The sequence below is a fragment of the Carassius gibelio genome, chromosome B16, assembly GCF_023724105.1.
Source record: "Carassius gibelio isolate Cgi1373 ecotype wild population from Czech Republic chromosome B16, carGib1.2-hapl.c, whole genome shotgun sequence".
Taxonomy (NCBI): Eukaryota; Metazoa; Chordata; class Actinopteri; order Cypriniformes; family Cyprinidae; genus Carassius; species Carassius gibelio.
In genome coordinates, this window is record NC_068411.1 from 14,103,073 (window position 1) to 14,116,592 (window position 13,520).

General features: G+C 43.9%; 1 protein-coding gene across 3 annotated transcripts; it reads left to right on the forward strand.

Moving 5' to 3' along the window:
- Positions 1–1,147: 1,147 nt before the first annotated feature.
- Positions 1,148–12,480, forward strand: upp1 (uridine phosphorylase 1). 3 transcript variants are annotated; one of them, XM_052578821.1, is made up of 8 exons: positions 1,148–1,327; positions 1,449–1,498; positions 9,793–9,904; positions 9,995–10,153; positions 10,748–10,862; positions 11,003–11,212; positions 11,314–11,460; positions 11,684–12,480. In XM_052578821.1, exons 2-8 carry the CDS (start codon positions 1,461–1,463, stop codon positions 11,830–11,832), a joined length of 930 nt encoding a protein of 309 aa, XP_052434781.1. In that variant the 5' UTR covers positions 1,148–1,327; positions 1,449–1,460; the 3' UTR covers positions 11,833–12,480. The 3 variants fall into 3 exon arrangements, with proteins under 3 accessions (XP_052434781.1, XP_052434782.1, XP_052434783.1); XM_052578822.1 differs by having other exon boundaries at positions 11,702–12,480; XM_052578823.1 differs by having other exon boundaries at positions 1,149–1,326; positions 1,447–1,498; positions 11,314–12,480.
- The last annotated feature ends 1,040 nt before the right edge of the window (positions 12,481–13,520 follow it).

Genomic DNA, 13,520 nt, shown 5'->3' on the forward strand with positions numbered 1-13,520 from the left:
GTATAAGTCATTGCTGTGGACTTGGAGGAATTTTGGAAGGTCGGACACTTCTGGGATGGTTTGCTAATGTGCCAAGTTTTTCAGTTTGGATATAAAGGCTCTTGGACTACAATGAGCCTTTATATCCAAACTGAAAAACTTTGTAATCCTTACAGGTAGATGCATTTCAGTCACCCCTTTCCTCATCATTTTCAGCATCTCTTTCGCCTCTGGCATAGTGCGTTACTGGGTAAGACCTTTTAATCAACTAACTTAATGTTGAAAAAATGTTTTTTTAACCTTTAGTTTAAATGAACTGGGCTGGTAGTATTTAAGCTTGGTTATGTCTAGTCAAGGTGAATCATACTATGCATTCAAATGTGGGCTTTAGTAACTTCATGCAAATACATGTTCACACAGGACCAGTTGGAAGTATTAGTTAATATTTGTGCATATATATATATATATATATATATATATATATATATATATATATTATAATTTAAAAACTTTTCTGTTTGTTTATTCAGATGTCTTTGCGTGTTTTAGATTGTGTATATTCATCAGTTTAGTACGAGATATATAAACGTAACAAATTAGGGTGGCAAACATCTTCACAACATCACTGTTGTGTTATCATAGATTTATATTACATGAGACATATATCAAATAAAATGAGTTCTAAATTAATACAATTATATTACTCAAAAATAACGCAAATCACCAAACGTTGGTGGAACATATCTATAGTTAATTGTGATAATCATCTCAATGTCAAGAAGTAGTCATTTTTCTGTGGAATGTCCGTGACGTCAGTGGTAGACACGAGGCCCCACCTCTAACTCAACCGTCCAATCCGTTGCTCCAACAAGCCCATCCTGCCGCAGGAGGCAGGACTTGCGTCAACCGTCCAATCCGTTGCTCCAACAAGCCCATCCTGCCGCAGGAGGCAGGACTTGCGGGAAAAAAACCGAGACTTAGGTCTCTGCAGACCAAAAGTGGGCGTTTATCACCATGTGGGTGGTTTGAAACTGCTGGGTGTTTCTGAATCATGCAATCTAAATGACCCCCCTTACCCAACCCCACCCCTAAACCTAACGTCACTATTACATCAACCAATCAGGTATCATGGTGTAAAAACACCTTGATCTCGTAACTCCCATTACTTTACTGCAGAGACCTATACTTGAAAAAACCACACGATGCTCGTGAGAAACCATCACGTACACCAACGGCAAAGCTGGATTTTTGACAGCAGAAGCAACTGACCAAGACCCACTGTATTTTATCAGAGTAACCTTACCGGCGGACAGTGCATCACGAGGCGTTATAAACATCCACCTCACGGTAACGCACATCGAGCTTTGTCAAGAGCCTCTGTTCTTTAACGAATACTGTTATTGTTAGGCAGAGTTGTTCATTCTGCATTGGTTTAGTTAAACAAGACTATGTATGTGTCCTTCTCAGGAAAAAAACTGAAAATGCCGCTGGGTGAAGAGAAGAACGGGGCTTGCGATAGGTACGTTACGTTACGAATGCCATTATTTCCTTATTCTTTATGTGCGTGGACTCTCAGCACTTCCGTTTCATATGTCATTCAGTAATCTATGTAAGGATTTTATGTTTGTTACTCAAGCACTGGAGAAATTACATTTATTCGCTGGACACCAGTGTTGTTCCATAAGGAAAAGTTTCATTAGTTCTATAATAAGCGCCTTAAAACGGAAATCATGTTCCCAGGGCTCTCAAGTCTCACGCATTGGGCGTGAGACCTACGCATTTCAACTCGTACACACGCTCACATGCCACACCTTGTATTTCTCACGCAGAGACATTACGAGGATAATAATGCCCACCAAGTTGCGGCGCTATTTTTTAAACAGCGAAACAGGTAGAGGAATCAAGTGAGTTTCCCGAAGGCCCTGATACGCACCAGCTAATCAAATAAAAATAAATATTGCTACCGATCAGCCAATCAGAAAATAGCATTGCTGTATCTGGGTAAGATTTTCACAGGCTCGTGCGCAAAACAAATTCAGACTCTCGCTGAAGTATGTAACGTAACGATTACAGAAGAGGACAGTAAGCATCCTATGAGTACAGTTAGTCATCTCACTTGCTGGGGAATATATGTGTTCAGACATATATGATGTGACCCCCCAGTTCCCTCTCGAGGCGGTAACTCAACATTACGTCAGCTAAGACGTAAATGGGAACTCTTCCCTTCTCCTCTTTCACTGAAATGTTATGGGCTAACGCCAGCTGGGGACAGCTGGCCAATTGACGCGAAGCATGCAAATACTGATGGGTCAGCGGGCAGTATAAAATGCATGGGCGCGAAAATTACATCTGAATCTCTTTCTTCACGCTAGAAGTCTTATCTAAGTCATCGTGGAAGTTGCAATAGAGGACTACTCACCCTTTTTTCCTCTCCGCATCCGATGGCTGCTAATGCTAGATTCTGACCTTCACCAGTTCTGTGTGACCCGCCAATGGGTTTCTCACATGGACCACACGTGCGCCCACTGTGCCGAGCTGCCAGTGCGCGCCCTCAGAGCCAGAGTGGCTCTGAAAACGGCGGGAATGAGGCCCACTGCCGCCAGCGAGCCGCTGGTGGGCCCTCCCCCGCCCGAAGGCGTGGTGGACGATAAGCTTCCGCCCCGCGAACTTCGTCCTCTTCGGAGCTGGCGAGGAAAACGACTCCAATGTCGCTTTCGACGTCGGAAAAGGTTTGGAAAAAAGACCACCCCGACCAAGAGGGCCCTGCAGACCTCCAGGAGGAGCTCATCAGGGTCATCGGAAAGGCCCTCACGGAGCTGGGTCTCACTTACAACGCACCTGACGAGCCTGTGAAAGGTAACTGGACTCGTGGCTCCTCCAGTCGAGCTGCTACCAGACGGCATTGAGGCGTGCAAGAGCTCGTGGTGAAGTCGTGGGCTGCACCCCAATCGGCGCACACCCACTCTGCTACGCAGGCCATGTTCATGCACAAGGATGGGGCGGAAACCCTCCCCCCGTCGAGGAGACCGTTACCGCACCTGTGCCCGGCTCCCTCTGCATTTGGTTCGGACCACAGCCTGCCTTCCAAGCCGTGCAGTTCACGGCCCTTAGACGAACAAAGCCTATACTTCTGAGGGAAGACCGCTTCTGTTCTTCATGCCAGGGCAATACTCAAGGTGTTTCAGGCAGACGGCGGCACAGTAGCGCTGTGTCATTAGGGATCTGCGCGCTGCAACTGATCTCGCGCTGATGGCTACTAGCGCTCTGCTCAGCCATTTCATGGGGCTCATGGTCGTCCTTACAGGCATCTATGGCTTACCCTAGCTGTCCTGAAAGACGCGGACCGTAGGATGCCCCTAAACGTTCCAGTTGCTCCCTCCGGCCTCATTGATGACGTCATGGAGCTTTTCTCAGAGACGCAGAAAGCGCGCCAAGGCGATGAGCCACGTGATGCCCCGTCACTCACTCCAGTCTTTTTCTGCGAGGTTCTTATGCACCTCGCCAGGCTCTAAAACCAGCTAAAATAGCCCGCAGTGGCACCCCGCTCTGAACCGGACGCTCGTTTCGACCAAAACCAGCAGTGGTAAGAGCCTGGGAGGAAACGTCAGGGTCAGATGAAGACCCCGCGGCGCGAGAGAGCCAGCGCGCCATCGAATCGTCTCCCTGACTGTGAAAGAGTGAGTGCGCAGGAGGCCCCGCCCCCAAGCACCATGTTCAAATGCATCATGTCCCCCATTTCCTTCGGGCGACGATTGCTATGTGTGTTTAAATGCCGTTTGTGTGAGTTCCACAATAGAAGCATGTACACAATCAACAAAAGAGCTTTTCTTCTCTTACCCTCAACACTGTGTCACTCGCCCTGTCTCATAGCAGCGCTGAGCCACAACCCATGATTATAATGGCCTCGCGAGAGTGCCAACACCACATAAACAGGGTGTCACCCTCCTTGTTCAGATGCATCATGTCCCCCATTTTTCTTCGGGCGACGATTGCTATGTCTGTTTAAATGCTGTTTGTGTGAGTTCCACAATAAAAGCATCATACAATCAACGAAAGAGCTTTACTTCCTCTTACACTCATCACTGTGTCACTCGCCCTGTCTCAGAACAGTGCAGAGCCACAACCTATGAATATAATGGCCTCGCGAAGGAGCGAGAGTGCCAACACCACAAAGACACATGCATCATGTCCCCCACATCACTATGGGTGACGATTGCTATGTGTTTAAATGATGTTTTTGGGAGTAAAAATTGTACTATAGAAGCATGTATACAAATTCTTGCACCCAGCATTGTGTCACGTGCCCTGTCTCAAACAGCGCAGAGCCACAGTCCATGATTATAATGGCCTCTCGATGGTGCAAGAGTGTCACACCATTACGTGACGCGCCCGCCCTCCCGCCAGTGCTTCCAGCCTCGCAGGGGCGGGGCCTTGGTCAAAATAAGCCGTCAGTGGCTGTAAACCTAAGGCGTCCGCGGTGTCATCTCATGGACGGTAAGAGGGCTATCCCGGGCGTTTCACCGTGGATACTGGGAATAATTCACGACGGATATTCTCTCCAATTCAAACGCAGACCTCCCCGCTTCAATGGCGTGGTCCCGTCACTGACTTTGCCCCTAAACCGTCCTGTTCTGCGGCAGGAAGTTCTCAGTCTGCTCAAGAGAGAGCGATAGAGCGAAATTTCCCCTCAGATCGAGCGGAATGTGCATGTTGAATTATCTGGACGATTGGCTGATTTTAGCCCACTCAAGAGATGTGCTATCAATCACATGGAAACAATGCTTCGCCGTTTGGATACGCTGGGACTGCGTGTGAATATGCAGAATAGCGTGTTTTTACGAGTCAGACTGTAACATATCTGGGAATATGTTTGGACTCGATGGCGATGCGTGCCCATCTCTCTCTAGAGCATTTCATCGACTCTGCGCTGTTTCAGACCGGGCAGGTCATTTGCACTGAGGGAATTTCAAAGGCTTCTGGGACTGATGGCGGCAGCTTCTTCGGTGTGCCATCTGGGTCTGCTACATTGCGGCCACTACAGTTTTGGCTATAACTCGAGTTCCGCCGAGGGCGTGGTCTTCGGTCCACAAGCACATACTGTCATTCACAGTTGCGTCAGCACTCTGAGACCGTGGAACAGCCCAGATATGTTCAGCCCAGGAGTTCTTTTCTCTGCAAACGCGAATCTAGCCTGGGCCTGTGGTCGGAGTCACAGAGATGGTGGCACATAAACCGTTTGGAATAATGGAAGCGGTGTCCTAATATCCCTGCAAGCCTTTCGGTCGAAATTGGAGCGGAAACATGTACTGATTCAAACCGACAACACGTCTGTGGTCTCGTACATAAATCGCCAGGACGGCGTGCAATCCAGAGCTCTATTCAAACAGGCAGCAGGTCTCCTGTTGTGGGCGGACCGACACTTAATCTCCATAAGAGCGTCGCACATCCCCGGTACTTTGAACCGTGGAGTGAGCATGCTTTCGAGGAACGGGATTCCTCAAGGAGATGGAGGCTTCACCCAAGATCAGATCTAATGATTTGGGAGGGAGGAAGTGGATTTGTTTGCCACGAGCGAGAACACGTTGCTATCTCACTGCCCCCCTGCCGGGAGATGCTCTGACATCGCATTGGCCGGAAGCCAGGCTTACACATTCCCTCCTGTGAAGATTCTGCCTTTGTTGTGCAAAATCAGGGAGGAGAAAGCGTCAGTTATACTCGTGGCCCCGAACTGGCCGAATCAGTCCTGGTTCGCGGACCTGAGAGAGTTAGTGATGGCTCCCCCATGGCGAATCCCCCTCAGGCAGGACCTGCTGTCTCAGGCGAATGACACAATATAGCACCCCAGCCCCGAGCTGTGGAACCTTCATGTGTGGCCGCTGCAGGGACCCTAATGAGCGGGACGCTCTACACTCATGAGTGCTAAACACACTTACAGAGACGCGAGCATCATCAAACATTCGCTGCTACGCGCAGATGTGGGGAGTTTTCACAAAATGGTGCGAGAACATTTATATTGACCCGGGGACCTGTTCCGTGTCGGATGTTTTGCGCTTTCCACAGCACAGAATGGATAGCGGGAGTTTGAAACCATCCACGCTAAGGTGTATGTGACCGCTATTTCCGCTTTCGTTCCCCGGTTGACGGGCAAACGATCGGTAAGCACGCTTTGGTAATCAGTTTTCTCAAGGGAGCGAGGAGATTGTGCACTTCATGGCCACCCTCCGTGCCGCTGTGGGTTTTCGCTCTAGTTTTGAGGGCTCTATCTCTTACTACAGTTCGAGCCATTAACCTCGATTGCGGTTAAGGAGCTTCCCTGAAGACTGCCTTGCTTCTTGCTCTCGCCTCGGCGAAGTGCCTTGGAGAATTTCATGAGTTTTTGGTGAACGATATTGAATTCTTTTCGGGCCTGGCGACTGTAATGTCACTCTCCGGCCGAGACCGGGTTTCGTTCCGAAGTCACTTAATACACCATTTTGTTTCCCTGCCCGCCTTATCTGTTGAGCCGTCAGCCTCGCGTGACGCTGATGCTCAGAGCGCCGGGACCCTGTTAGGGTTTTTCGGATGTATATGAATCGCTTGGCCGCCTTTCGTCAGTCGGACCAGCTGTTCGTGTGCTTGGTGGATGTAATAAGGGACGTGCTGTTTCTAAACAGAGATTTTCTCACTGGATCGTGGACGCTATCGAATGCCAGGGGAAGGATTATCCCCTCAATATCAGAGCTCATTCTGCGAGGTCAATATAAATGCTTCCTGATGGGCCTGGTCTAGAGGTATGTCTGTCCAGTATTTATGTTTTGCTGCTGGCTGGTCTTCCCAGAACACAATTGCCAGGTTTTACAAGCTGGATGTACCCTCTGTAGCGTCTCATGTACTTTCGGTGAGTTAAGTTTTATTCATTCTGTTATAACCAGCTATACAGTAGTTACCATGGCTGCTAACTCTGTGTTATGGATTATATGGTTTATGCAGTAGTCACCGCAAAACGCAGTCGACTCTGTTTAACTCTCATGCTTGAGTGCTTATTACTTTGTGTCTGCCCTGGCTAGTGCAGATTTCGATATATTGCTTGAAATTATGCAAATTTTGTTAGGCTCGGAGCAGATGTCTCATTGGTCTAGTTCCGCCTATCAGATGCAAGCACTCTTAGCGACACGGCCATTGGCTAGAACTGTACTGCTTATGTGTGGGGGTGATTGACTCCGTTCAGGGCTTCTCTTCACTGCTCTCACGGCGGGATTTTATACAGTTCCCATATACGTCTTAGCTGACATAATGTTGAGTTACCGCCTCGAGAGGGAACGTCTCCGGTTACTATCGTAAACCTCGGTTCCCTGAGAGGCGGGAACGAGACATTACGTTAGCCGCCGTGGTCGCTGTTTGATCAGCTGTGCTAGCGTTCCGTCGTGATTCTGACGTAATTTTCGCGCCCATGCATGTTATACTGCCCGCTGACCCGCCAGTATTTGCATGCTTCGCGTCAATTGGCCAGCTGTCCCCAGCTGGCGTTAGCCAATAAGATTTCAGTGAAAGTGGAGAAGGGAAGAGTTCCCATATACGTCTTAGCTGACGTAATGTCTCGTTCCCGCCTCTCAGGGAACCGAGGTTACGATAGTAACCGGAGACGTTTTGTCCAACTCCATTGACTTGACAAGACAATGGGTCTCATTCACTAAATATGCGTAGGCACAGATTTTTGCGTGAAATGTGCGTACGGACGTTTTCACGAATAAATCATGATTCATCAAAAACTTTCGTACTAAAATTTATTCTAAATGTACGAAAAGATTCAAGAACAACTTATGCTTAAGGCCCGGTTGTACATGATTATTGCGTACATATGGTATGTGTTAAGAACCCTACATATAATTAGATGTTATTGATAAATTATAATTACAGTTCCAATTTTATATATATATATATATGAGGTCCAAACAACAATCACCTGATCTATCCTAATATAAACGGTGATTAATGTGTCTCATCTTGTGTTTAGACTAGAGGCATGGCACACTTGGACATCGCGGCGCGTGCTCTTAGGAAGAGAGCGCGTCTTTAGAGAGCGCACAGATATGTTCGCTGAGAGAGACGATTGGCTAGTCGCTTTAGGTTGCCCAGAGAAGTCCTGATTGATTTATGCAACTCACTGGAACCACACTTAAGCCACATCACCAACCGCTCTCACCCTATATACCTCTCCAAGCCTGTGTTATAACCACTGATCTATATAGATCAGTAGTTATAACCCATGCTTCTTTTTTACCTGTGCCCGTTATGCCAGTGGATACACTTTTTAATAACACATTTTTCCTGGCTTCCACCTCCGACAGCAAAACCTCACGTTCATAATCGTTGAACGTTATTTTTTTTTGTCTTTTGTCTCGGTGCCATAATTCTCTTTCTCTGTACAAGTGCCTCGTTGTGGAAAGCCCTTATATGGAGCTGGTTTGGGCGTGAATTATGCTAATTACTGACCTCGTGCACGCGGACGCTCATTTAGAAGACTCCAAATTCACTAACAGAAGAACGAGTTTAAGAACAAGCTCATGTGCGTACGCACGTGTTGTGTATTAGGCGGAAAGTTCTCGTGAAAAGTTCGAATGTGCGTATAAATAAGAAAATTTTACGCAATTATTAGTGAATGAGACCCATTGACCCCGATTTTCACTAATGTTATATGATTTTTTTAAAATCAATATATGAATTTCCTATTTTTTCAAAAAAGTCTAAGATATGTTTTGGTCTGATGGTTATTATGACCCCGACCCCCACGCAATTTTGGCCATCGTATGTGGTCGGCCGTAGCTTTTGTGCCTATTATTAGCCCAGTATTATTTTTATAGCTAACGTTATACGTTGAAGAGGATGCGGGGCTACTCTGACAGTTTTATATAAGAGACTTCTATAATAGGGCTATCCATAATACTTGTATGGCAGTAGTTTGAATTATTTTTAGTTTTTTCTTTCCTTTTATTTTTACTGCACAACTTCCTGGTCCCCATTTTGAAAACGTTTTGCCTAAGCTATTTCATTATATTTTATCCAATGTATAATACTGATTATTGCATTCGTCTATTTCAAAGATGTCAGGGAAGAGGCAAAGGAGCATTCTTTCATGCTTTGCTCTAAGATCAGCTCCCTAAAAAGGTGGCTAGGTCAGAGGAGGAGACTGTGGAGAAGACAGTGGAGGAGGCAATTAGGGTGCCAGTAGAGGATGGGTCCATGGAAGAGACTGAGGAAACAGTGGAGAACCCACTGGAAACAGGGAAAAAGAGAGGGTTAAGTAGAGCAGCCACCTATAGGTGTTCCTTTAAGAAGGAGTGGTCAACCCGATGGCCATTCATCACAAAGGGAACCACTAGCTCTTTTTGCTGGTGCTTAGTCTGCAGACAAGAGAACTCCTGTGTCCATCAAGGTGTGAGGGACACAAGCAGGGAGGATTTCTAAAAAGCTGCATTGGTGTTAGTGCGCCCTCATTCAAATGCCTAATGCCACACACACACACACACAAATGCTGAATTAAATATTTTATTTGTAAGAATATGTGTCATTTATGAAATCAGACACCTGTCCCCATCAACCGCCTGCCGCCATCGCGGCCACCGCCAAAATCTCACTCTGAACTCAGTTCAAAACTTGAGAGCCCTGTGTTCCTGTCAGTGCCCTTCTCACGACCCCTGAGTCACAGAGTCCTGACTGTTATTACGTTATATTGTGAGTGTGTGTGGTTAAAGTGTTACTTTAAACTGTCCTCCAAACAGTTGGGACAGTAACCAGCAGCGGTCTCGTTTGATATGTTATATTTTCCCTGCATAGGTCCATATATGTGAACAATCCTCATTTAGAGTCCATGACAGAAGACATCCTTTACCATTTCAACCTGGGAACATCCACTCACGACTTACCTGCCATGTTTGGAGATGTCAAAGTAAACTTCAGTTCTTTTCCATGCTTAAATCTTACTCATTTAGAAAGATCCAGGTCTGTCTAACTCGCTTGGTTGTACGTTTTGTGTCAGTTTGTGTGTGTAGGAGGAAGTCGATGGAGGATGAAGTCTTTCACTGAATACATTGCCAAAGAACTGGGGCTATCAGAGCCTAATGCTGATTACCCAAATATATGTGCAGGAACCGATCGCTATGCCATGTACAAAGTTGGACCTTTGCTGTCTGTCAGTGTGAGTGAACTCAAACTCATTTACATTTAGGCTACATTACATTTTTTCCCATAAGAAATTAGCATTTTTATTCAGCAAGGATATTGATTACAGGTTACAATAAAGGCACTTCTGATTTTACAAAAGATGTCTTATTAAAACAAACGCTTTTCTTTTGAACTTTTTTTTATTAATCAAAGAATCTTAAGAAATCTATCGTGTTTCTTTTAATATTTGTTTACATGTGCAATAAATGTTATGATTGGTATGTTAGAATTGCTTTTTAAGCAAATATGTAGTAATAAATTCATATATGTACACAAACATATGCACATTTGGGTCAACATCACCCCTAAAGCATTAAGATTTTTAGTCCAATAGAGTCATCAATCGATTTATACATTAAATAATTAAAGAAGTATTAATAGTATATATCCAAGTAGTGTTTTTGATTTAATAAATCTTACTGACCTCAAGCTTTTGAATAGAGTTGTGAAGTTTTTGTGTATCAGTGGCCATCAGACACCTTTAATTACAGTGCCTTTGTATGTTTGAATGCATCATTGCAGGTAAAGTTTGTCTGAATGTTAACATTGAATTTTCCTTGTGTCCTAGCATGGCATGGGCATCCCATCTATCGCTATAATGTTGCATGAGCTTATCAAGCTCCTGTATCACGCCCGCTGCACTGATGTCACTGTAGTTCGCATCGGGACGTCAGGTGGAATAGGTACACTGCTTTCACCATTAAACTGCTTAATCAAAAGGGTTTCCATGCTTTCAAAATCAGGCCCAACCTCACCCTGATTTGGATAATTTCCTGACTCATTGTTTTCAGCCTGAGCTGTTTTTTTATTACTCTTTGGTCAGGATTAAAGCCAGGGACTGTGGTGGTTACCAAACAGTCAGTGGATTCTACGTTCCAGCCTCGTTTTGAGCAGATCATCCTGGGGAAACTAGTGGTCAGGAGCACAGAACTTGATGGGGAACTTGCAGAGGAGCTGCTTCAGTGTGGCAAAGACCTCGCCGAGTTTGAGACTGTCATTGGTAACACAATGTGCACCCTTGACTTCTATGAAGGTATAAATATTTAAAAATGTCATAACTGCATAGTCTGTTTTTGTTGTTGTTGCATGGCTGTAGTTTGCTGCTTTTGAATGCTCTGTTCTGTCTTGGTACAGGTCAAGCTCGGCTGGATGGGGCCTTCTGCTCATACAGCGAAGAAGATAAACAGAACTACCTTGCCGAAGCCTATGCTGCTGGAGTTCGTAACATTGAAATGGAGTCATCTGTGTTTGCGGCCATGTGCAAACTGAGCAATCTACGAGGCATGTCATTTAAATGCAACAGTTAATAAGTAATTCTTGCACAAGATTGTGATATTTCATGTGAAATTTGTTTGGTTAATGCTGAAAAGCCTTTATGCACGGGTGCTATTTATGGGTTTATGATCTTTCATTGCAGTTTGTTGGGTTAATTTTCCCTCTTGTCACACATTAAGCCTGCTGATATGGGTTAAGGTTATGTTATAATATTGACCTGTTTCTTCAGCTGTGGTTGTGTGTGTAGCACTGCTGGACAGACTGAAAGGAGACCAGCTGACCAGCTCTCATGACGTCCTGAATAACTACCAGGAGCGACCTCAGGTCTTGGTGGGGCACTACATCAAAAAGAAGCTGAATGCCTCTAAGAAAGGCTAGTTAGTTTGAAAGCTCTTCAATAAAACTTTGAGAACAGTCGCAGGTGAAGGTAGGAAAAAAATATAGTGAAGTTTTGATCGGAACAATTTTTTTAAAATATATATGGCAACGCAGCTCTTATAAGTTTATCAAATATAATCAAAATAAACTGAAATACCTTTTTCTACTGTTTAATACTGCTTACTAACATGCTCATGCAAACTCATTAATTGAATGTAATTCCTTAATTTCCTTGTTTTAAATTGGTAACAAGCACATTATGTTCTATCTAGACAAATTGATTTGTCTTAAATACCAGATATTTATTATGGTTTTAAAAGGCACTGTATTAAAAATACTCTTGATGATGTTGTTGTGTAAAAGGGAAAGATGTTATAAAAGAGAGAGGACTAAGCGGTTTTAGCACTAGTTATATTAAAAGGGTCCAGAGAGCATTTTCGCTAAACCTCTGTTTGTAGGTCTATGTTACAAACAATTTGTTTGTAAAGTTGTACTGTAATGTTCACCGATGTCTTAAATGAAATGTTCGCAAAACATTATTATTACACGATATTTCTCCTTAACATGGATTAAGGATTATTATTTTATTCCTGTAACTGAATGTTTTATAATAAATTTTCTTAAAAATAAAACACAAAGATAAAATGATTTAATGAATTGAAGTTTATCTGATCTCTAATTTCAGTCTTATATTAAATAAATGTAAATACTGTTTAAAAAGTGTTTCCAATGTTTCAACATTACAACAAAAGTCAGTATCAAAGTCATTTGTGACCCTGGAGCACAAAACCATTGACAAGTAGCATTGGTGTATTTGTAGCAATAGCCAACAATACATTGCATGGGTTAAAGTTATCATAAGGGTATTGAGTAAAAATCATGTTCCATGAAGATATTTTGTAAATTTCCTACCGTAAATATATCAAAACATAAAATTTGATTAGTAATATGCACTGCTAAGAACTTCATTTGGACAACTTTATGTTTTATGGCCTTATTCAAGTGATTTAACATTTTTAGTTTTTCACTAACCACGCATCCCTTTTTCTTCTCAAAAACAATCATGTACATACAAGCTGCTCACATATTATCATAGCCCAGTTTCTGCTGATTACAGTGAGATTAGTTTAAATTATTTAGATGTTTATAGATTGTTTCAACGGCAACAACATAAACAAACGTTACTGCGCATGAGCGCTTTTGTGGACCTAACTTAACTTCCGGTAGACTTCCAAATAGAATCAATAACAACAGCCAAGTCCCTCTAGAGTAGATATTTTTTGATAACAAACAAAATGTTTGCTGCGTGGATCAGGCGGACTTAATGAAAATGCAATTCATTATTTGCCAACAGTAGATGTTTTAAAGCATAGACATAAAGCGCGAGAAATAGAGGTTTCCCCAGTAACAGCTGTAAACAAAGCAGAGCTGGTACGCTCACACGCAGGCATATAACATGCAAGTCTTCCTTCAGAAATACAGCGATATAAAAACACCCGTGCCTCGTTTTGATATTTAAACATATAAATGTAAGGAATTATTATTATTAAACGTGCAGTACTTAACGTTACTCAATGAAGCCTTTTGGGAAAAAAATCAGTTTTAAAATTGTGGTGAGTCTCCAAAAATAAATAAATGTATGGGAAACACATCCCACAGCACAACCACCTGAGCCCAACTTCAGTCTA

Bases quoted from the DNA above. Each gene is read 5' to 3' on its own strand.
- upp1 (XM_052578821.1), top strand. From the start codon at position 1,461: ATGCCGCTGGGTGAAGAGAAGAACGGGGCTTGCGATAG. The intron at 9,905-9,994 runs GTAAACTTCAGT...GTTTTGTGTCAG, and splicing joins CCATGTTTGGAGATGTCAAA to TTTGTGTGTGTAGGAGGAAG. The intron at 10,154-10,747 runs GTGAGTGAACTC...CTTGTGTCCTAG, and splicing joins GACCTTTGCTGTCTGTCAGT to CATGGCATGGGCATCCCATC.